The sequence below is a fragment of the Parus major genome, chromosome 7 (assembly GCF_001522545.3).
Source record: "Parus major isolate Abel chromosome 7, Parus_major1.1, whole genome shotgun sequence".
Taxonomy (NCBI): Eukaryota; Metazoa; Chordata; class Aves; order Passeriformes; family Paridae; genus Parus; species Parus major.
The window spans coordinates 23743642-23768183 of NC_031776.1; the positions used below are offsets into that span (position 1 = coordinate 23743642).

Below are 24542 nucleotides of genomic sequence, written 5' to 3' on the forward strand. Positions count from 1 at the left end.
GTGGGGAACTTAATCTTCCAGGAAGGATTGAAGCTAAGAGGGGTTCTGGCCAAACTGGTAAGAAAACCCACTGCTTCTGGAAAGAGTTGGGTACAACCCAGAACTTCCTTGCTGTTCCCACGCATGGCGGTGTGATTCCAAATCCAAGCCTGTGGGGTAGTTTTTCTCCTGTTTCTGGACAGCATCTCACAATATTTTTATCTCCACTGCATATTTGATTTTTAGGATTTTTGAGGGACAGGAAGGGGATGTGTAAAAGAAAAAAATTTCTTTTACAGCCCTGTGAGATGTGTGGATGCCTGGCAGTGTCTTTTCAGGACTTCTCCAGGGTCTCTGAACAGCTCAGCAGTGCAGAGCCTAACCATGGCTTTACCACCAACCTGGTTAGGACCTTTGGAGTAGGCTGTGTGTATAGAGAGAGAAGATAGGATATCCAGAATTATACTTCTTTTGCAGGGTTTTTTTTTTTTGGTTTTTTTTTTGATTTTGTTTTTTTTTTTTGTTTTGTTTTGTTTTGTTTTTTTTCCCTCAGAGATTTCCAAAACTTGACTAAAATTTGGAATAAGGAATCATAGAGATTTATTAAGCTGTTCACAACAGACTTCACTCGCCCTGCCTGTGGACTCGTCTTGCTGAGTTTGGACTCTTCCCTTTCCTTTAAATAGCACACAAAACCCTTGTTTCTGCCAGCCTGCAAGTGCTTTCTCCCTCGCTTGCTGCCTGCCTGCCCGCAGGAATGGGGCCAGGGGCACCCCTGGAGGAGCAAGCAGGAGATTCCAGCACAGCCCTGGCTTGGATGGGCCACAGGCAAGACTGAAATGACATTTGCAGCAAATGCTGCCACCGCCTGGCAGCTTCACTGCCTAATTCATCCCCCGGGATCAGTGCGGTGAGCAGCAAGAGCCCCGCTCCACATTCGCAGTAGCTGCTCAGAGGTGGAGCTGGCTCCAGAGGCAGGGAAGACAAAGGCAGGAGTTTAACACTCGGAGCCAGCCTGGTGTCTGTATGGATAAAATCTAGAAACCAAGTGCATGTCAGCTTGCCAGGCAGCTGGGAACACAAGTGTCTGGTCTCTCAGCAGTGCCCGACTTTAACACTGAAACCTTCACAGGTGTTGCTACTCTTGACCTTTGGGTAAGTGATTTATTCAGGGGTCCTCCAAGGGAGGCTGAGGGGCCTCACCCTCTTTGGGAGGATGGAGCATAAAGCAACAAGCAAGAACAATTCTCTGGACTCGTTGCATCTGAAATACCAACACAGAGTGTAAGCCAAGGCTGTGGAGAGAAAGGCAAGACCAGGAGTGATCAAATAAGGGCTAACTAAAATTTTGAACTGTTCCCTATACAACCCAAAAAAAAATCCCAAACATTTTTACTGTAATTTAATTGTTAAAAACAGTTTATTTCTGTCTTTTGGAAGAAGTGAATGCTCTCAGCTCTTCACAGAATAATTTGATGATGACACAAGACTTCAGGGGGTCTGTGAAACTTAAAAGGTCAAACTTCTGCTCTCAGTTACACCACTGAAACTCTGTAATGAGACTTTAGAAATCAGTGCAACTGTGCTGAATTTGGGCAGATAAAGCTCTGTGAGATCCAAGTCAGCAGAAGAATTTTAGAGGATTTGTTTTATTCTAGGCGAGAAAGCTGTTAGTGCATGATGAATTTATGGGTATAACCCAACATCAATATGCAATTATCTTGTCTTTGAAATGTGGTTTTAGACTGCTGTTGGAAGTAATGCTGGATAGTGTGGAAGTGGCAGTTTCCAAGACACTATTACATTGGAATGAAGGACACTGACTGTCTATATTAGAGGAATAAATAGTAGAAGAGTTGTGATATTTTTGACTTGAGAGTTAGTAATTGGAGCCTTCCATTTCTGCAGAGGGTGGTTCTGTTCTAAGAACAGCATTTCCCTGAAATTTCTGGTCCCATCTTGCAACTGGTAGGCAGGGGGTTTTCAGGAAGGGATTGTTCTCAGGGGATATGGACATACCACCTTCTACAAACAATGAAAAGCTGGAAGTGAACACACTTGCTTTAATTATTTCTCCTAGCTAGCTATTCAGGGGGGAAAAAAAAGTGTGTTTTCATACACAATCACTCTCTCTAAAGTAGGTTAATCCAGTAGAAAATTGGGCATGTCCGTAGAAATCTGAATAAAGGCTTTGTAGACTCAGTTATGTGCTGGAGGAGTGTGAAGACAGGCCTAGGAGTAATGGATTTCTGTGTTTCAGATCTGGGCTTGACACTGATACACTGGGTGCAGATTGTCAGGTCTCCGAGTCTTGCTGCCTTGAATGCAGTGAGAAGATCAAGTAGCTGGAAAACTTCATTGTAAATAGAAGGCATTGTCATTGCTGAGCATTGCTGTGGTGCTGGGGACTCGTATGGCTGATTTTTTCCAGCACAGCAGCAGCTTCTCAAAGTCTGATATGATCTAGAAATGATCATTAAGCCTTGTTTGCAGCAAAATCTGAAAAGTATGTGGATGGGTTGGTCTAGGCAGGGTTTACCCCAACTTCCATGGGGTTGTGGATGCAGTGTCAGGCTGAATCTTTAGCATGAAGAGGAGTATTAGAATGGGTTAGAGTTACAGAGTGAGGTGGCTTTATGTATTCACTGAGATCTCTGGGAAACATGACTTCGTTACTGTCTGTGCTCACTGGTGAAACTGAGAGCAGAGTTTGGCTCACAGCAATCATGGCTTCTCAGGAGTTTGAGTTGTTCTTGCCTAAAGCCGAGATGCCATCAAGAGCTCCTGTAGGCCTTTCTTACAGCACACTGAAAACCAGTGCAGCAGGGAGCCAGTACTGGGCAGATCAGTCTGTCCTCATGGCCACCTGCCTATTGTAGGACAAACGGAGTCTGTTCTCTCACCCCCTCAGGTATGGTAAGTACGGAAAAGGGAGGCAGTGCTGGCCTGTTCTGTTGGATCATGTTCTCAGTAATTGATCTGCTCCCTTCCCAGTGGTTCTTTGGAAGGTTGCACATGCTTTAATTATGTATGCATGTCCTGTCAATGCATATTAATTGTGTTACGCTTCTCCTCTGCAGAGGGAAACTTGCCCGCGGCTGAAGTGTAACTAATGATGCCAAACCTTCTCTGGAGGCGTGTGGTTATTTATTTTGTTTTGTTTCAGTTCAGCCCTTCACCCCTTCCCCTCTCTCTTCAGATGGAGTGGATTGGACCCTGCTCTGTGCCAGTGGTTGTGATTTCCCTCACCTTTGGTTTTTGTGACTAACCTGGTTCCTGTGTTTGGTTTTTTTGGGTGTCGCCGTCTGTGCTGTGGCCATGTGCTCACTTGCATGCAGTTGAGGAAAGGGCCTCCGGTGCCTCCGCCTCCAAAAGTCACCCCCTCCAAGGAGATCAAGCAGGAGAACATCATCAGTCTGTTTGATGACAATTTTGTCCCCGAGATAAGTGTGACAACCCCTTCGCAGGTTAGCTGCTATGCCCTGCCTAACTTTTCTCTGCCTCTGAACTCTTCCTCCGGACCTTTCTTCTCTATGGAGGTGTTAAGCCATGAAACCTGGTCAGGTGAAGGAGGAGAGCAAGCTCAGCATCGGATCTCAGAGGGCAAAGGATTACTTAGGAGCTGACTTAAAGGGGAGAGTATACCTAAAAGGCAATAACATGTTGCCCTTTGAGACCTTTCATTCATAGAAGAAACAGAAGAAATGTGCCTGATCATGATACCAGAAAGTAATCACTGCATTTGTTCAGCAGCAGTGCATGTGGATTATGACTCTCTTCATATCCTGTGGTGTGGTATGCTCTCTCCAAACCCACTGATCCTGAGTGTGGATGAAACATGTTTTTTCCTGCTCATGTACTTCCCTAACTGCTGACCTTGGCATCTCTGCCAGTTCTGGGAGAAGAGAGTTTTGCTCTCTCTGTGCCTTCATCCATAGACTTTGTGGTTTAAAGCCTACTTCTGCACAGGAAAGGCCAAAAGGGATCACCAAAGTTCTCTTTGCAGAAAGTAGCTGATGCAGTCAGATGGGCAGGACTGTGCCTGCAGTTAAGACAGCTGACACAGTCTGCCAGTATTGTCAAGTGGCACCTTCTGAAGCCCTGGAAAAGGAAAAGCATTTTCATATTACAATTTTTTTTCTTCATTTTCCCTTTGATTTTTGCCAGAGAGGCTATCCAGCTGGGAAGTTCTCTGTTGGATCTAGGAGAATGGCAGTCCTTATATAAATATAGGAGCCTGACCAGATTTCTGGCTGTATCATAAGACACCTACATCTACTTTATTTAAATATATATATACATGTGTATATATACATGTGTATATATATTTTCCCCAAATGCTTGTTGAAGCACAAATCATATCTCTATCATCTGTGACTCATTCCCTATTTCTCCTTGCATCACACTGCTCCATTGCCTCTGGTTTGCCACTTTCCACTCAGCTGCTGAGGGGCAGAGATGGAGTGGGGAGGGAAGGAAGTCCGTATTAGATTTGGCATTGCTGTAGATAAAACATGCAGAGTGGAGAGATGATTTGACATCAGCATTGGAAGGCGGGGACTGCAGGCAGCTGAGCAGCTCTTTATCATTTTCTGTGCTTCCTTCTCCTTATATTGTAATGGACAGTTCTGTTTTCCCTATGGTCTGTATCATGTATTTCCATGTGAATGCCAGCCCTTAGACATATTCTTCTGCACCTGATCAGTGCTCTGAGCCAGGATGGGATCTGCTGTGACTTTTGACCAGATGGGAGTTCTGAGGAAGGACTCGGGTTTCCAGAACAATCTTCTTTGAAGGTCCCAACAGCCCCTGGCACTCAGTTGCCCAGGGCTGTTCCTGTCAGATGTCTTAGTTCCAGTGAGCTGTCTTGTGGGAGATTTGGGTAAAGGCAAGAGGTGTTAGCCCTTGCATTCAGGTCTTGAAGGACAGGTAAGGTTATTCCATGGCTGCAGCCTTTGATGTCTCACTACCAAATAAAGCTAAAGATTGGGGTTGTAACCTCTCTGATGGGTGGCCTGGATGTGCTGGAATAGCACACTAGAATTACTAGAAAGCCAGTTGATTTTTGCACACTGGTCAGGGCTCATTACTGTGAGGTGAATTAGTTTCTTGTCCTCATCCTTGTGGATCTCAAAAAGACATGTTCATAAGGCAGAGAAAAATCTGTAAGAGAATTAGGGTAAGAGAAAATCAGAAGAGGTGAAAATGATGGTGGTATTCAGAGGACTTACCTTAAATGGTGTCTCTTGCTACTTTCCAGAAGCTTTTCCATTGTGGGATTTTGATACAGCTGTGGAGACCAACCTGCCAAATTTTGTTATTGAAAAGGTGGCTGAAGCAGTAGGGCCAGTGAGCTGGGAGGTCATAGGAAAACAGGGGCAAATCTTCCTGACCTCCCAGAGACAGCAGCTTCCTCTGAAGCTGAGTAGAAAGCAGTATCTTCTTGTGGTTAGATTAAATCTAAACCATCATAGTCCAGTTTTAAACTCTAATAACTGGTGTCCTTTGTAGTGGTTTCTTATTAATGGTAATCAGAAAATGAGGGATCACGGTGTTTAGGTAGAACATTTATCAGTCAAAGGAAGTTATTCTGCTGACTTTGAAGAAAGAAGCAAAGCTTCTCAAATTTATGCTTTTTTAGAAGACTTGTATATGTAAGTTTATGAGATGCCCAGAAATTAAAAAAATTGAAAACAGCATTTTTGAACTGGGGAGGGATTCAAATCCCTTAGCTAGGGTGACCTGTTGTATTTTGTATTTCTGACTCAGAAGGCAGGAGGAAGCTTTGGGAGTTAGCTCTGAGGTCTCTCAGACTTCCCTTCCAGCAGTTTGAATGGTTTTCTGACAGGATTTATGTTCCTGAGTTAGGTTGCATGGATGGCAGCTCTTTTATATGTGTCTGAGGAAGTCAGTCTTGGTCTGTCAGTATGAAGGCAGCTGGGTGAGCTATGGGGAACAGAAACACATAGAAGAGCAGCTCTTCTGACTCATCAGTGGCAGTGATCCTTTTGACCATAGCAGGTCAGGTGCTCACACCATATCAGCTCATTTGGCCAGGTGGGAAGATGAATGAGTGCTGTGGAAAAGGCTCAGATTTGGTTTACAGGGCCCCCCTGTGAGCTGCCTGTGATTGTGGGCACCAGGCAGTCAGGAGTCACATCCAGTGTTTGCGCTGCCACCATTTCTTCTGCGCTTGCAGCCTCAGCTCCGGGATGTCGCACATGCTCCCTCCACCGTGCACGCGCGTCTGTCTAATGCTCATACTACTTTTCTCCCTCGCTGCTGCCAAGTTTGATGCTCCTGGGCCCTTCCAGGAGGGAGCCAGCCTGTTGGATCTGGATTTTGATCCCATTAAACCAGATGCCACTGTGGGGAAGACCCCCACACCCGCCTCCCAGGTTGGTTCATATCGCCGTTCCTTTCCCTTCATGAGTGAAGTTGTTGCCACGTGTGGTGTGACTTGCACCCACCTGATAACATGGACCTGAGCTGTGGGTGACTGGGCCTTGGGTGTGGGTGCCCAGGATGGGGACCTTGGTCTTCTCTGCTGGATGTGTAAGTCCAGGAAGAATCAGGTGGCTGCTGGCCTGGCCATAGTCAGGCACTAGGTGTTTGTGGGGTGCTTGAGCTCTGATGATCAACTAAAAGTTTGTCCCTCCCTAGAGCAGCATCCTTTGTATGCTGTACGTATTTGAGTTGTTACTCTGTGGATGGGAATTCGGCTGGAGCTCTGTGCTCCTGCTATAAATTGCTCTCAAATGGATTTTTAATTAACAGACATTTTGATAATCTGCAGTTACTTAAGAAGAATGGATAAAAAAATTAAAGCTGTAAATGGATATTCAAGTGATATGAAGCCCTTTTTTCCTGTGTATTCACAGCCTACATCCATAGCTGTGAAGCAGCTTCCTGTCTGTCACAGTGTGGTATCAAAAAGGAAGATGCCTAATTCTGTTCTGGCCTGTACCTGGTCCTGTCCTCTGTCAGAGACGGGTGGACTGTGCCTCATTTTATGTCTGAAAGACTGGAGACTTTGAAGTGCATCCTGAATATGGTTGTTGTCCTCACTGAGACTTTCCATTTTATATCTATGAACTGGTATTTCTTGCCTGTGGATGCCACTAAAATTTGTAATAAACATAATTGTGTTGTTTATAGTGCATCTCCAGTATTGTCATGTTAAGTAGGTCTGTATGGCACAGATTTTTGTAGGAATAAGACTGCTTTTGTCAGAGAGATCAAACATTAGTCATATGATTCTCCTAAATTAAAATACTCTCTGCAAGATACTAGTTTTTATAATTTGATACTCAGCAATATGGCCAAACTATCCTTTTTTTTGGACTTTACGTGGAGACATGGTGTCTACTATGTGCCTTCCAGGACAAGCTGCATATCAGGATAAGCTTTTTTTTTTAAAAAAAATAAAATGACTTTTTTTTTTTTTTTTCTGAATCACTGGTTAGAACTCAGATAATTGGTTATATTGACATAGGATACAAGTATAAATTTGACTTAAAATGGAATTATTACCCTTCCAGCAAGCAACAAGTATTACACTAAGTGGGTTTTTCAAAAGTGCTCAGCAACAGCATATTTATTGTTCTAAATGAATTATTATTAGCTTCAGAAGTCATTAAAAGAGAGTCAAAAATCAATGATTTCTACTTGTAACCAAACTACAAAACATAGTGAAAACCACCTACTTATCAAAACAGTCAGATTTATTTCCTATGGGGTGGGCAGTATGGCAAAGTTGTTATGGTATTTTACTGCTGATCCAAAGACACCACAAAACCAAGGGGTTGGAAGGGATCTTAAAGATCTTCTATTCCCAGGGATGGATAGATTCATGTACTAATAGATATTTTCAAAACATGCAGAGATAAGTGCTGTTGAATGTGTATGTCTGCTTCAGTCTGATCAGTGTCTGTAATGTTTGTACTCGCTGAAATAATCATGTATAAATATGTTTTATTTTTGTTGCTCTTTGACATGCTTAGTCTTTACCTTGGGATTTATGGGAGGTAAGAAATTCATACGGCTTTTGTCTCTCATCATGTACTGTTCACGTGCTAGTGCCATCTCTGTTCACATGCCTGTCTCCTTTCCTTCACCGCTTCTCCTTCCTGCACACCCTAGACCAAAGTTGCTCTGTGTGCTGCTGGACCCTCTTATGCACCTTGTATGAAGCCCCAAGGGCCAACCATGTTTGCAAGTCTAAGACTTACAATTCTACCAGTGCACATTGCCTTTCCCTGCTAACCCACTCGTCTCGCACTTGGCATAATGCCGTGACCTTCACCTCATACTTAATACCACTGTGGCATCATCCTTGCTCTCCACAACACAGTATTTCCTAAACTCTCTATGTCCTGTTGGTCTTGTGTGCAGTGCATAAATATCCCAGCTGCCCCTCACCATTACTGCCCGTACCATTAGATATATACACATCTGGAATTGTCTGTGGTGTTTGCTGTTCATTGACCATTGTTGTCAGAAAGGCTGATGTGAATTAGCTCACCCTGTGTCTACACTGGAAGTTAACTGCAGGCCCAAGGCTTTCCTGGCATCTGCCTCAACCTCAGCTTTGGAGCTTGCTGACAGGGAGACTCTGCACATGCCCTGCATCTGAGCAAAGACCTGACCCTCATTTATGTCCCCTCTACATGTCTGGCCTGGGCAGGTCTCAGGTTGCTGAGATTAACCCCTTGAGAGATATTTCAAGCACAACTACATTTGAGTCCCTCTGGAGTGACGGTGCCAGCAGTGTGGACAGAAGAATGCTTGATCTGGATACTTAGGCCTGCTCCTGGAGCTGGCTGTATCCACTGAGTAAACTCATGGCCTTGGCTCATGCTGAGGAATTTAGTCCTGACAACCTTCCCGTTCCCAAGGGGCAGATCACCTGCTAGAGTTAGTACTTGGGAGGACGTGACTTAGTCCTGGCCTAGGGACTCACTGTGGCCATTACTCTCCTTCACGTGGGCCTAGGGGATGTCAGGAAGAAAGGTTTCCCCTGTGTGTTTTATCAGCCATCATTGTTTAACTTCTGTCATTCCCTTGTATGTGCATTGTCAATCTGTCTTTGTGGGGAAAAAGAGACTGGTTTAGCTAGGAAAAATCTCATTCCTTTCAGGTGAATGTGTAGGGGTGAGGTATGACTGTATCTGATTGAGCTGTGCTTACAGTCTCGGCTGTAAAAAGTTTTTTTGACTACATCTGTCATCCTGCAAACTGATTTTACCCAAAGGAGAATTTGCTCAACCAGGAAATGCTACTAGTCAAGGTATTCACACTGTACCAATTCCCACCTTGGCATACCATACACAAAGAGCAGAGCTTCCTAAAGCTGGGGAATCTTCCTCTTCAAGTCTTCTGAAGTGTTTTTGTTATACATGTTCTTAGCTGTTGATGAGAAGAGACTTTTTTGGTGGTTCCTTAGTCCCATAGGCCATGAGGTTAACAACTGCATAGAAACTTGAGTGCAGCAGAGCTGGCTTAGCTCTGCAGAGTGGGAAATGTGCATTTGGTGTTCATGATGCTGCTGTTGGAATAAGCAAAGCTTTTAAACCTGGTAACAGCAGTGAGCAATTCCTCTCCCTGTACTATCTTTCCATGACTGTAAATGCTTTTATAGGCCTCAGGATGCCCTACAGGTATATAAACTAGGAAAAATAGTAGCTGACATGAAAATGCCCTTTTTTGAAATCCAGAGGATTAATTTAGATAAAATTTCTCTGATTTTCCATACTGTTTTTGCAAATTAGCTGCTTGAAAAAAAAACCAATCCCAAACCCTCACACTGAGCTCCTTTTCACTTGTCTGTATAAAACTCATGCTTGGTCAGATAGAGCTGGCCTGGCATCTGTCCCAGTTTCAGTTTCACTGAATCCAAACGAAAACCTGGGAGTGAATCCAATTAAACAGGAGAATCCTTTGTAGCATTTCATATGCATATATTTACCTTAGCTCTGCCAAAGCTGCTGAGGGAATCCTCTATAGAATGGGAACAGCTCTGCTCTTTATAATATCTTCTGGCAGTGTAGGCCTGTGGACATGAGGAAGGGTGTGATAGGGAAGGAAAGCATGTGTTAGATGACACCACTGGAGCAGCTGAAGGTAAAGTAATGGAATTTTATTAAATCAAGGATTTATTTATTTATTTATTGCTGCTGTTATTAGAATGCTGCTTGGAGCATTGTGCTAGTAGCCAGATGGCTGGACATTTAAGGTTTACCATGGTGATTGCTTTACTCTGGGGTTTTGTAAGGTTGGGACTATGAGAACTGCAGAATTAAGGAATATGGACAGTGCCTTGTTTTGAGTATGATTGTATTCAGGGGTACATGTGTCTTGATTTAATGCCAGCTGGAAACTAAGCACCACACAACCCCTCACTTGTTTCCTTCCCATTGGTGGGATGGAGGAGGAAGTTGGAAGAGTAAAAGTAAGAAAACTTGTGGGTTAAGATGAGACCAGCTTAATTAAAACAAAATAATCTTAATTGTAATGAGAAGGAAAATAACAGAGAAAAATGAAACCCAGAAAAACCCAAGTGAGGCAAATGAAAAACAATTGCTCAACACCAGCTGACTGATGCCCAGCTCATTCCTAAGCAGTGCTGCCAGATCAGCTTTTCCCCTAATTTTTACATGAGCATGATGATATTTGGGATATCCCTGTGGTCAGCTGGGGTCAGCTACCCTGGCTGTGTCCTCTCCCAGCTCCTTGTTTCCCCCAGCCTCCTTGCTGGCAGGGTAGCATGAGAAGCTGAAAAGTCCATGACTTGGTGTGAGCACTGCTCAACAACAACTACATCATTAGTGTTGGCAACATTATTTTCATCCTAAATCCAAAACACAGCCCTGTACCAGCTATTAGGAAGAAAATCAACTATCCCAGCTAAAGCAGGACAACACGTGTTTATCAAATGTATGAGGCATGTAGGCATGCTAAAGCTGGGTGTATCTATGTATTAAAAATGGCAAATCTTGGGAGTCTTTCCAGATGCTGCCTGGTCAGTCTCCCACGGGGCTCATTTGCAGCCTTGGTGCTGCCAGATCCAACATACTTCCTGCATTGTTGCAATTTCTGGGAGGGGCAAATGAATATCTTTAATTTTGTGTTAAAAAGAGTTAACCTGACTCCAGACAAAGGAGAATAAAAACTTGAAGTGCTGGAAGCCTGTCATAGGTGTTTGGTTGGTCTTCTGTTGTGCACAGAAACTCTGTTCCCAGGCTTTTTAGAACAGTCTCTTCCAGGCAGTGATCTGTGGGTGATATTGAATCTCCTTGGTGGTGACAGCTTTTGTGCAGTAGAAAGTTTCCATCAATACCCCATCTGGAATATTCATAGAAAATTCTTAGTAATAGAATATTCACAACTCTTCCAAATTCACAACTCTCCTTGGGCCTGTCTGAAATCGAAGGGAGCGGAAGTTAGCGCAGTCCTGTTTGATTCAGTGCTTATGTCATGTTGATGCTGGGTCTGGACTAAATTCCATATCTGGACACATTATTACCATGCTCTTCTGTTTCTGGGAGTAGGCGAGTACTTAAATATTCTGTGATTGTTGATCCTTGGAAGTAGACCATGGAAAGAGAGATCCTTGTTCTTTGGTGTACAAGAGAACTTGTGTTCTCTTTCAAGTGGGCAGTCGAGATCTAACAATAAATACTGTGTGTATGTAAAGTAGGTCTGCAGTTTAGATTGTAAACTAGAGAAGAGGCAAGAAGAATTTTTGGTGTTTTGTTGATTGCCTGTGAATTACTGCCTACTATGTGTCTGGAGTTGAGGGATTCTGGCTTTGTTGTGATTTCCATGAGTTGCAGAGAAAGGGGGAGACGGAAATGTAGCCAGACCCTTCAGTGTCTCACCTGTTAGTCAGCAGATGGCTCAGGCAGTGGCACAGAGCACTTGGGCAGGCTGGGCTGCACATGGCTGTGCACATGTGTAGCTGGAATGAGAGTAACTTCCCACCGGGATGACTTTTGTATTGCAGCCTGCAGAAGCAGCCCGTGCAGGAGCTGAAGCAGCTGGATCAGAAGCAGCAGCTGGAGCTGAAGCATCTAAAACTGAAGCTGACTCAGGATCGGTAAAAACCTCAAGGGACAGCAATCCCTTTTCTCCACCCCTTTCTTACACAGCACAGGTGGGAGGCTGGGCTGGGAAAAGAGCTGTGTAGCTGCTTGGAGAAACACATCCCTGCCACTGGAGAAGTTACAATGCTCTTATTCAGGGATCAGACTTTGTTGTTGCATTTTATCTGTGTAATGCTTAGAGAGAAGTTCTGCTGGAAAGTTCAGTGAAAGAATTGTCCCTTCACCCACGTTCTGAAGTCAGCCCACAGCCCATGCTGTCCTAAGCTGTGTTGTCAGCTGGATTCCCCCTTGTTTGCCATTTACTTTACCTGCCCTGTCCTATGGGCTCTGGCTGTGTCTCCTGAATATTGAGGTTTCATCTTTTTGGTGACACTGCTGCACTTTTAGGGGACAGGGGTAGGTCCCATCTCATGGCAGATTGGTGCCTACAGGCTGTCACATTTGAATTGTCTGTTCCAGGGGAGCTCTATGAGATTGCATTGTGACCACAGCAACTGGCAAATGCTGGGTATTATGGTCTCAGGAAACCTACAACTCATCCCTGCCTTTCTGCAGCCTTAGGCAGAGATAGCAGTCACCAGTCCTGCCTTCTCACAGCTGCCTTTGCTGTCCCTTGGGGTGTTTTTTATTGCTGACTGGTGTGCTGAGAAAACCCACTGAAGCCATGGGATAGTTGGGGTCTGGATCATCCAGGGTGGACTTGGAGCTTCATTTTTGGATTCTCTTTTCTTAATGGCTTTTTTTCCCTTCCTTGGCTGCTACTGCCTACTAGAGCACTCTGCCTGCTGTTGTTGTGGAAACTTTCCCTGCAACCGTCAATGGCACTGTGGAAGGAGGTGCATCATCTGAGAGAGCTGACATGCCCCCAGGATTTCTGTTCAAGGTGAGTGTGGGGCTGTGCAGCATCAAGTTCCTGGTGAGGGTTTTTTCCTTCCCTGTGAGACAGTAACTGCCTTCACTCAGCATGGCCATGGGCTAAGCCACATTGAAAGGCAGAACATAAATTGAAGGAGAGATAAACTTTCCTTAGTTTGCAGCTTTCCTTCAATGCAGCTTCATGCAGTTCCAGATGTTTCAAGGGATTATTTAAGAGCATCAGCATCTAAAGGTCTTGTACTGCGCAGCAAAACCTGTTCTCTCTGCTGCAGAGGTTTCTGTCTTGGTGGTGTTGGTCACAGACTCTGGGTAGGGGATAAAATGTTGTGCTCCTGACAGGAAAAGTTAAACTTTGGTACAAGTGGCAAATTGAGAAGAGCTGGGAACATCAGCAGGAACAGAGGACTCTGTTTTTGGGGAAGTTAAAAAGCCAGGATTAACAGAGAAAAGTATAGGACTAGGCTGGGAAGTTGAGTGGGTATTCTGAATATGCCAAAGATCACTTGCAACAAAGGTGTGGAGGAAGGAGTGATTTTGGGTGAGGATAAGCCACAAATTAAATGTGCATAAGGGAGTATGGCAGCAAGAAAACACAGATCATGCCCTGAAAGTGAGAATTTACAGCATCTTACTGTAGGAACACTTCTCTACTTTAGTCATTCCCACTTTTTTCTGTGAGTTCTGCTGAAAGTGGAAGAATGGCAAAGCCCTGAGGAATGACAGGAGGTTCATAACACTTAGTCTGGTTTCAGGTGGCATTAGAGGCTATTGTGCTCAGTGTTCCTCTCCTGTCCCTGCAGGTCCAGGCCATGCACGATTACACGGCCACCGACACTGACGAGCTGCAGCTGAAGGCTGGGGACGTGGTGCTTGTGATTCCATTTGAGAACCCTGAGGAGCAGGTGAGTGGGGGAGGCAGGCTGTGAGCCTGAGCCTGGTGGAGCCAAGGGGGTTACCTGAGCTGCTTCTTTCTTCACTAACAGTTGGCTGGCTGGATGCTGAGCCATTAGTTTGTGGCTGGGAGCTGGCAAGAGAGACGGTTGTCCTTGAGCTTGAGATTGGCTTCCTGCAACAGAGGGGAGGGCTATGCTTGTTACTGGAAAGTGGAGACATTATCCTGCATAAAACATGTGGAGTAGCCATGAGTTCTTGTCCCTGTCAGAACATTTGTGTCAATACAGTGGCTCTCTTGATTAGGGAGCCAAACAGAGCCCATACTTTGCCTCCTCAGTTCCTCTAAACTTGATGCACATTCCCTGTGACCACTACAGCACAGTCTGTGGCATTGAAAGAAGTGACTCATCCCTTATGATGTTTTCTTCTCTTTTTGACAAATGTGATAACTCTGAGAAAATAATCTGGTGGTGGATGATGTCTTGCACTTCAGCACAACAGTGGCTGTTCCCAAATGACTGTGTTTGGTCAGGAGATGGCAGCAGAATCAAAGGCTAGAGCAGGTCTTAGATCCAAAGAGCAAGTCTTGCCGCCCATCTTCAACCTGAGTTTACTTGTTCATGTTTTTCTTTAATTTGAGCTGTTTCTAGAAGCCTTGAGTAAGTCCTCACTTTCTGTGTTTGAGGGCACCCACCTGAAAGTATTCAGCAGTTTTACTACTTTGATTGAGAGAGGTGGTGAGTTTATAAAATAAATGCTCACATCTCTATGTTTCTATTTGGAAAAGGAGAAGAAATCTCCAAATAGATTGAGCAGTCATCAGCTCTTTGGGTTTGGCTAAGTTCAGATAAGATCTGGATTCCACAAGGGGTAAAGGGAAGGTGATGTTGTTCACTAACTCAGAAAATGTGGATCCTCTTTGTGGCCCAGCTGTTGGCTTTGTGAATTATGTAGGCAGACCATGCTGATGCTTGTGATATGGAGCTATGAAATGCCAACAGTTCCCACACAGCTAAGGGAGGAAAGGTTTTTGGGGAATAGACACTGGTCCGTTCTGGATATTCCCCACTGGGTGGGACTGCCCTGCACAAGCATTTTCTTCTCAAAAAGCTTTCTGGATGGGAAACAGCCCTCAGTTTCTGTGGTAGGAGATGGTGTTTGTGGAGCAGATGGCATTTTTGGATCAGAGTTTTTCATTGCCCTGTGTTTGCACTTTAGCTGGATGTGGGTGCAACAGCCATGAACTCGAGACTCTCCAAGCTGCAGAGGGTGAGCTCTGAGTGTTGCTAACATGACTCTGTAGCTGCACTGAAGCCCTCTAACCCTTCTACAGTGTATCCTGTGCTACAGCTCATTTCCCTAACCTCAACCATACCCAGCCAGGAGGTGCTGGCTGTTAACATGTGCATGAACTGTGCACGTGAGTGGAGGGAGCTTAGGATACTAGACTGATTCACGTCCCTACCTTGCAGCTTAGGTGTCGGTTTGTGGATACATCCAGGCCTGGGTTCATCTCTCTTGATAGAAGAAAGGGTTGAGGGCAGCAGCACTTCTAAGCTACCACTTCAAGTGATGTGATTTAAAATAGCCAAGGTGCCATCTGGGTCCTTGTGTCTAATCCCTACAGCCGAGGAGATCCTTCCTAGCAGGATGTGGTGGGAGTGATGCATGCATGCTGTATGGCACAGCACCATGTGCAAATGGATGAGCTTTGATGCCTGACATGCTGTGAGCTGGAAGCTGCATTCTACACACTTGGGCCCTGTGTCTTTTGCCTCGTTGTTTGTCTTCCTGATTTATGGCATGTCAATCCTTCTGCAGCCCCTGCAGCTGGCTGCTGCAGATGGGCTCCCATCTCGTGTCTTTCCCATGATGTCTCCGGAATGTTCCGATCTAAGGCAGCAGTCTAAGTGAGCCTGCAGGCTCTGGGAGCTGGGCAGCTCTTGTGCCTCACTCTAAACCATAGGCTGCCCCACTGCAAAGGAGTGGGATGTATGCATGCTAAAGGGGAGCTTCCATGGTGGCAGCTCCAAGGCGTGCAGAGATTGGAGTGGTTGTACACCTGAGCTGCAAGCTCAGTGCAGCCCTCCCAGCTTGAGTATCTTGAATACCTTGAATATCTCCCTCATCCCTAGGATGGAGAAGAAATCTCAATGCCAGACAGCCTGCAGGCAGAGGGTGGGAAGTCTGGTTTTGCTCATGAGCAAGTTCTACCAAGCAGGGTTCCTTTTGCCTGAGTGAAAATTCACCTGTGTTTATAGATGTATAGGTTGGAGGCTAGGGAAGCCCTTATTGAGAGACCTAACTCATGTAGCCAGAATTCGAGAGTTTTGCTCATGTCACCTTGCATTGAAACAAACAGACTGCAGAGTTTTGGGAAGATGGGTTGGGTTCCTCAGCTCCCAATTCCCATAGATCGGGATTTTGGCATAGCAAATAAAACTCATTTGCCGGTACCACCTCCAAAATGCCGATATCTGGGCGCTCTAACTGGAGCAGGGATGAGCACCTCCTGGGGCTGATTCATCCTTTCCAAAGACTTGTACCTGAGATGAGTGAGGTGAATTACACGTTGGAGGTGCCTGTCTCTTTTATGGCTAGGGAGAATGCTAGACCCCTCGTGTGTGCATTGTGAAGGGTGCAACAGGTGATCCCATCCTGTAGCTCTGGAGTCTCTTTTGGCAAAATTTCTCCTGCTTCAGTGGGTGTAAATTATGACATGTTTCTGTTACACTTGCTTATTTTTTACTAGGTCTGCACAGTCTGGGTCAGATGGGAGCTTTGTTATGAACTCCGGTGAGATGTAGCTTTTTATCTGTTTAAAAGGAAACAAAACCATTTTTTCCTTCTCCTCCATACTCCTCCTGGATTGTCTCCAAGCCAAATAAGAGCATGGCTTTGGTAATGCCTTGACACCTCCTTGGTCTGCACTGTGTAAGAAAAATCCCTGCTCACATCTGTCCCTTAGCATCTGATCTCTGTCTTCTCCTCCAGGACGAAGGATGGCTGATGGGTGTGAAGGAGTCTGACTGGATCCAGCATAAGGAACTTGACCAATGCCGAGGGGTTTTCCCTGAGAATTTCACGGAACGGGTGCAGTGAAAGTTCAAGCCCACCAGCTGCATTTCTGCTGGAAGAAAGCAAGTTTTCTGGTAGATAATTGAAAAAGAACAACAAAAGCAAAAGAAGAGAGAATTCTGAAGGAATAGAAGCCTGAAAAAAAGTCAACTTAAAGGGTGTGTTCTTCTCAAAGGGCAAGATTTCAGAAGTTTATTGAAAATCAAAGTGTTATTGAAATATATACATATTAATAATAATAAGGCAATTCAGATACCCTCTTCCCCTTTGGTTTAAACAGCATTTGGATTCAAAGGACTGATGCAGAAGCAACTCTGTGAGGTTCTCCAAGTACTGCATTGACTGAATGGTCAGATGTTGGTCTGATTCCTGGAAGGGCAGTATTTGTCGAACGGCTTGAGAGTAGAAGCTGCATTTGCTCTTGGGCAGGTTAATCTGTTTTGTCTTGAAGGTGGCTTGCATGGCAACCATAAAAATTCAGCCTTCCCTACATCTTCAACCTACAGTAGGCCAAACTTTCTGTTATGCTGTTGAAAAAAAATTTAGTGTAATAGTGTTCACCACTACAATGTATGTGTGTGTGTGTGTATTTTATTTTCTTTCTTTAAAATAATGTTACATAAACTGTGATTTTATACATGTAAAGATAGAAGAAACTACATGGAAAGGGCATGAAGAAGGTGAAATGTGTGAAGTTGTGCTCAGTCCAAAGCTCTTGCAAATGCAGACACCTAAATTCTAACAGTAGTGTTGGCCTGTGAAATCCTAAGGGGAATGGACAAATTCAAGAAGAGAAACAAGACAAAACGAACAGATGCCGTTTGGATGTCTCTGAAATTTAGGACAGGGAATCCTCTAACACATACATCCCCTTCCCCTAACCCCCCAAAAAACCAAGCCCAAACCTATTGGTGGTTTCAGAAGAGCTTAGATTCATGTAGATGGAAAATAGCTCTAAAATCTACTGGTTAGAAAATTTGCTTTTAAAGACAGAGATAAGGGAAGAATTTTTTTTTCTGTAAGTATATCAAAGAGAAAACACTGATAAAAAACAAATTACTTTCTGTGCTTTTCATTGGCATTGTTTTTTGTGGAATTGTATTTCTTATTTTCCTTTGAAGAGTTCTGTAAGTGAAATATCGTTAGATCAGCTTTCTCCAGTGCTGTGCTGATGATCAAGTTAACCTCTATGAAAACTGGACTCTTGAAATGCTCGTTTAAAATGGCTGTGTGACTTCATGCTATTGTAATGCATTAGAAAGGAAGGCAAGAATATCAAAGTGTCAGTGTCAAGAAGACACTCTGCAGTCTAATACTGATGCTGAGTCCCTTCCTTTACCTTTCCTTTGCTTCTGTTTTTGAATTTTGTTTTTTTTTTTAGCTTAGACAAGCAGATGACAAGGCTGTTTCTAAGTGCATATTACACTTGTTAATATAAGCCGGTCTGACTCTCCAAGACTCTAAAGTCCCACAAAGGTACTTTATAAACTTTACTTGAATACTGATGCAGCTGGCAAGCAAGTCAGGCTATTTTAATTTTTTACAGCTTCCCCTCCTCCCCATGATCATTTTGCCCCGAAGGGATTTTTAACAGTGAGGTTACACCGTGCTCAGGATCATTCTGAAATAATCTTCCAAACTGGAGGGAGTTGGCTTTTGTCAAAGCTGCACAACATGCTGACAGAGTACTGAAAATCTCACCTTTTCAAATCTGTTTGGATTATTTGTAGAGTAACAGAAAAACATTGTAGGGCAAAAATTGTGTTTTTTTTTAAAAAAACAACTTCGTTTGGAGGAACAGATCTGATTTTGATTAGAAAATATATTCTTATAGATGCAAGTATTGTTGGAGTTCCTCTTGCTTTCAGCTTGGGAGATGATCCATGTTAGTTATTACAGCAATGTAACAGGTATTAAATCTGTCCTATATACCCAAATCCCTTCTCCTTTTTAAAAGAAAAAATGTGCAGGAATTTATTTTCCATCACTGTTAGAAACCCCAATTGTATTCAGGAGTAACTGCTCACAATACAGAAGGACTGGACTCCACAAATTATAGTATGGTGAGCTGTTTCTTTAGAATACTGCCCTGTTTGACTTTTTTTTCCTTTTTCATCAGGGTTGTCTTTATTATTACTCTTTTTTGTTTTTCAAAATATCTATTTTTATGCATTTGTGATTCCCATTACTCCTTTAAAGATTATTCATATAAAAATATACATTTAAATATACATAGAAATATATATATATTAAAAAGCGGGTTGATCCAATTAACATAATGCTGTCAGCTTAAAATGTTTATTTTTATGCAAAACCTGTGGATAATAGCTTTGTTTTTTTAAGAAAAGGACAAGATTCTAAGTTACCAGAGCTGTGATTTTTGTCTTGTAGTAACTGTTCTAGACCATTTAGAAAACTGTGCTGATACCTAATTTATTGTGGGATTTTTTTTTTGCTGTTGTTGTCCTCTGCTGTGCTTGAACCAGATGACTGTCCCAACAAAGATCCTTGTAAGGCCTTTTCATTTTATTGAGCTTGCAGAGCAACTATCCAGTACTGTATTGTCCCTGCAGAAGTGGTAACACTCTGCAAAAAAGGGATGTTGTTTTTCAGGTCACCTGAGTGATGCTCCAATGTTTCTGGCGGGGAGAGTGTTATGTCTCTCTCCATTTGCTTCCCCTGACCCCAAAACCCCCAGGTCCCCTTGCTTTAGAGCAGGTTTGGGTGGGTTACCTGGATCTTGCATTGCTCACAGATAAACGGTGTCAGCACATCTCAGTCAGGTTCTGAAAATGCGGGATCAGACCCACAGTTTATAAATTGCCTTATGTGAAAGTAGGATGGCATAGCAGGAAACTTGTAGATGGCAGTGTTCTTTAGAGCCAGGAGATCTGTCTCCTGGGTCATTCAGCCCCTTGTAAACAACCATGGCTTCTCCCATTTTCAGTGTTTTTATGTCTCCTAAATACCTTGATTCTGGTTGGTATTACCTGGTGAAATGAACTTCCCCTTTTCTTTGGTTTAGATCTGAATCAAATAGAAAGAGGGACAGTAAACTCCCAAGTAGGCTGTGCCCACCTGGTTTTTCAGTTTGCAGGCTGAACTGAAAAATCTGAGAAAAAAACGTAAGGGTGACCTGAGACAATTTTGTTTTTTTTCCATTTCTCAGTGGAATGAAAAAGGGAAAAAATGAAACAGACAAATGAGTCCTTTCATACCAAAATGAAACATTAATTCCTAGGGTTGCATTTTAACTTTTTAACAAATGTTATGTCTTGGGCTGTAACAAGTTGCTTTGAAGCAAAAATGTGAAACCTTCTGTTTTGAAAATGCTGAAAGAAAATGTTTTAATGTTAATAGTCTTTTTGCCTTTTTTCTTAATCCGATGACTGGTTTCAGTTAATTCTAAACTGTATTTTTTTCCAAATACATTATCCACTGAAGAGAACCCAAAGAAGCCCAGTTCTGCTCCTGACAGATACACTGGACACATTTCAGGGATTACTTGGTATCTGGCACATCAAAGCTGCTGTTTTCCCCATTTAATAATCTCCCACTTGATTGTTCTACTGGGTGAAAAATAAAAGCATCTCTCATCCTGTGCCACTGACTGGTTTTGTAGCTGGCCTTAGAAAGACATTCTTACTCAGTTGGCTTCAGATTTTTATTTTTTTTTTCAGATCTTTGGTTACAGATTTATGATACTACTCCAGTTTGAGCCTAATCCTAGTATGAGGTGGGAATTAATGTTTACCCAACTGATAAAAAAGAAGTAAGGCACATTGCTTTTTTCCCCTTTTTCTATCTTAGCAGTGTCAGTAATATATCTATTTGATAGAATTAAGGAAAGGTCCCAGGGTGAAGAAGAGTGTGGTGTTCCAGGTGAGACTCCCACATACTCTTTGCTGTTTTCCATGGGCATTCCTCAGTTGTCTGCTTTTATCACCTTTGTTTTGCTTGGCTGTTGAGGTCATGCAGTAAATGGGGTTGTGCAGATTCATTTCCAGCTGCTCAAAGCTGGTAGTGCTTTGTGTGAATTGTGCCACAGTCCTTGAAGCTTTGTTCACTGTTGCAGAACCCTTTCCTGTCCCAATATCCTAAGACTGTGGCCAAGGCAAACAGCCCCAAATGAAAGGGGACCTGGAACAGGAGTGAGGGCTCCATTTTCTACCTGGAAATGGGATGTCAGCTCAATTAGGTTTTGCTGTAGCCCCTTGGAGGGAAAAGGCCCAAGGCTAAGGAGATGGGGGAGGATGGAGGGATGGTCCATTATCTTTTTCATTTTGGGTTGATGCAATGACTCCCTCACCTCTTAGTTCCAGGGAGAAACTACATAGGGCTGAGAACAAAATATGAATGGCTGAGAAGCGTATGTTCAATCTGATAACAGGTGCTTCTTGCCTGCCTGTGGCACCGAGTTCAGAGCATCCTGTTTCCTGCTCTGGGCCAGACAGATGCAATGTTCTGCCACAGATATTTTGGATGCTGTGCAGTCAGTGCCCCAAAACAGGGAATGTCCTTGTCTGAAGCATGCAGAGGTGTCTCTCAGCCCTTTCTAGGAAGACCTATGGATCTCCCACAAACAAGGCCTGTGTGCATCTAACACAGCCGCCTCTGATTTCAGGACCTGTGTGTCTTTCAGCACTGGCCCCATTCTCCAGCTCCTCTCACTTCTCAGTCTCTCCCATGCTCTTTGAGGATGATGGCAGCATCAGGCACATCCCACCAGCCAAAAAGTGCAAAGCTAGAAGGTGCACAAGTATGTCCATCAGCAAATCCTACATAATGCAGCTTTGATAGTGCTGAAATCAGGAAAACAAGCAACAGCTTTGGGCTGCCAAAGAGAAGCTACTCCTTGCCACACAGGCACTGTCACACCTGGTACTGGTGCAGACACCTCTCATGCTCTGGTTCACACCTTTTTGCATAACTCCTGATAGAAAGGAGTCCTGGGTGGTGCCCAGAGCTGGATTGTGTCACCAGCCCTCAAAAAACATTGGGTCTAGTTGACACGTGGGGGCTGAGAATTAGAAGGCTCTTCTGGAAATTTTGCTTACTAAACTAAATGGAGAAACTACAGCTGTGAAGACTGGTCTGTATAAGCCTGTACTTTGATGTGTCCTATGGCTATAATTCCTTCACCTCCTTTTGCAGCTTATTCTGCTAATTGTGACCCTAGTCTGCATTTCATGTAGAAGGTCTCTACTTGAAGCTTGCCAGATGCAGTCCTGGGCTTATTGCTTCTCTAGCTGAATTAAGTGGGAACGACTTTGGCAGTGTATTAGCAATCTCTTTTCCTTCTGTTAATTCAGTCTTGAGTTTAATCACAATGACCTGAAACATGTTTGGGGGTTGAGTGGTTTTTTTAATTAATTTTTGTTTTGTTTAAACAAAGCTGAACAATTCCCATTGTATTTAGAGTTGTAATGCCCAGTTCCACAAGTACTAGATGAATTTGTCCCATCTTGTTTCTTGGTGATGTTCAGAAATATAATTTGTGTCATCCTAAATCCTGCGTCAGTTTCTCTCTCTATTCTTTTCCTCCCTTTATATTAAGAAGCTGAAACAATTCAGGACATTTTTTTTCCCCACGGAGGTGAGTAGCTTCATAGATTTTTGGTATCCAGGCACCTTTAACACAGAGTTCTTACAAACACATGGAATGGAGAGGGTGGTGTTGGTCCTTACAGCAGCAGAATAAGCTCCTGTAGCAGCCACCTCTGTTCCAGTTGATTGTGATGCCAAATGAATGTAGTAAAAGGAAGGATTTGAGATCTTTCCTTTTTACTAGCTACTGACCCCAAAGTGATGTGACCTTCATCCTCTAAGGCAAGTCTGTTGGTGGGACTGTGACACCGCAAGGGCACTCTGTGCCGCCTGGCCAAACTTTTCTCAGCTCCCTCTGGCCTGCTGCCACACCTGTGTGAGCTCAGTTTCCAGGCTGGCTTTGGGTTTTGCTCTTTAAATTGGACATTTCCTTTGTAGGTAGAAAAGGGGTGTTTGTGCCCGTCAGCCATAGGGACTGAGGGACAGGATTAGAGGGGTTCACAATTCATAGCTGACTGGTTTTGGGGCCACTCTCTTGGATGCCTGATTCCAGCCAGGCTTGGCACAGCTGCACGTGGGACTCAGTGTGTAAATAGCAAGTGCTGGCCAAAGGCCAGACTGGGGTCTGTAAATTGCTGCCAGTTAGCACCTTGATGGATGGACTGCCAGAGTTCTCTGCTTTAGGATGCAGCTCCACAAGTCCCAGAGCCAGCTCAGGGAGCTGGCCAGGCTGTGCTTGTACCATTCCTTTGCTTCCAGACAGTCTGGAGGGTTTAGTGCCTTTTAGCCTCCCACCTCTATGGCATTGGGATGGACCTGAGTCACATGTTATTGCAGAGGGAGAGCAAGAAGCAGGCTGTGCCCCTGGAACTGTCATCTCAGTTGGTGACTCAGGCTCTGCCTTGGTGTGGTGGCTCCTGTGAGGCTGAGCTGGGCCAGCTCTGCTGCAGATGGAAGCTCACAGGGCAGGAGCAAGACCCAGAGGTACCCTGTGCATGCCTTCTGCTTGTCCTGCCTTACAGTTTCATTCCCATCACCTAGAAATACAAAGGAAATGGGAGGGGAGAAGATGGATGAGTGGGAGCAGCGAATAATTCAGTCAGTCTCTGCTCAGCTGCATAATTCATTCCCAGTGATGTTTTGTTGCTCCAAAGAAGCAGCACTTGGTGTCATTGCAGGCTGTGGCCATATAAACCCTGGCAGCATATCGGGAGCAGGATCAGGCTCAAGGGGCCCTGGTCCAACCTCAGTGGACCTCATCACATTGAGGGAAGACTGGGCTTCCCTCTGGAAATGCAGCTGGAGAAGGAAGCCTCTAAACTGGAGGAGACACATGTGGAATCAGGTGAGGCTGGGGTGCCTGGGAATGGGCAAGGTGAAAGCCAGAGCATTCCATGCTGCAATGGACTGGCAGTGACTGGTGTCAGTCACTCCATGACATGCCCACATGAAGGGACAAGTTGGTACCGGGGCTGTCCTTCAGTAGGAGCCCATGCCACCTGGGAAGACCCTGTGACAGGAAGCTTGAGCCCCAGTGTGGAGCTAGGAGTCAGTCTGCAACGGTGAGGAGGAGAAGATGGGAGTTTGGGGCAGCACTCAGCAATTTCTCCTGTTTGCTGGCTGGGTGAAGCTGGTGCCCTTTGCAGAGCAGAATTGCTGCTTCAGCAGGTGGAGAAGCCTCTGCTGCGTGCCCAATCCACAGAGCCATTAATAATGGTGTGGGAACAAGGATTCAGCAAGTGCCCATGATTAATTGGCTCATCATGGGCAGTTAATGGCCAGGCTGCTCTCCTTGGCCCTGTGGTGCAGGTAATGGAACAGGCATCACTTCTCACTGGATGAGGCATAGTCCCCTGCCAGGAGCGATGGGCAGAATCTGTGAGCTGTTCTGATGTGCTGCTGAGAGGTCTTGGGTGAGATTGGTTTTTTTGGATGCTGGGGAATAGATCTGTAAGGGAACTTGTTATCAAAGTCAGGTAGGCAACTCTGGCACAGCCCCAATCTAGTATCAGCTTTCATTTACCTAGCACTGGTGTTATCTCATGTCTTGCTTGTGCTCTCTCT

At 44.4% G+C, this 24542-nt stretch overlaps 1 protein-coding gene across 13 annotated transcripts in view; it reads left to right on the plus strand.

Moving 5' to 3' along the window:
- Positions 1 to 22441, plus strand: part of BIN1 (bridging integrator 1) — a 91239-nt gene extending 68798 nt beyond the window's left edge. For 4 of the 13 annotated variants that reach the window (XM_015634977.3, XM_033515983.1, XM_015634981.3 and 1 more), the window contains 7 exons: positions 3318 to 3446; positions 6270 to 6377; positions 7983 to 8006; positions 11984 to 12076; positions 12856 to 12966; positions 13760 to 13861; positions 16848 to 22441. In XM_015634977.3, the coding sequence (XP_015490463.1) occupies positions 3318 to 3446; positions 6270 to 6377; positions 7983 to 8006; positions 11984 to 12076; positions 12856 to 12966; positions 13760 to 13861; positions 16848 to 16955 (675 nt within the window). In that variant the 3' untranslated portion in view covers positions 16956 to 22441. The remainder of the gene's footprint in view (positions 1 to 3317; positions 3447 to 6269; positions 6378 to 7982; positions 8007 to 11983; positions 12077 to 12855; positions 12967 to 13759; positions 13862 to 16847) is intronic. The other 9 variants (XM_015634987.3, XM_033515984.1, XM_015634989.3 and 6 more) reach the window with 3 other exon arrangements.
- The last annotated feature ends 2101 nt before the right edge of the window (positions 22442 to 24542 follow it).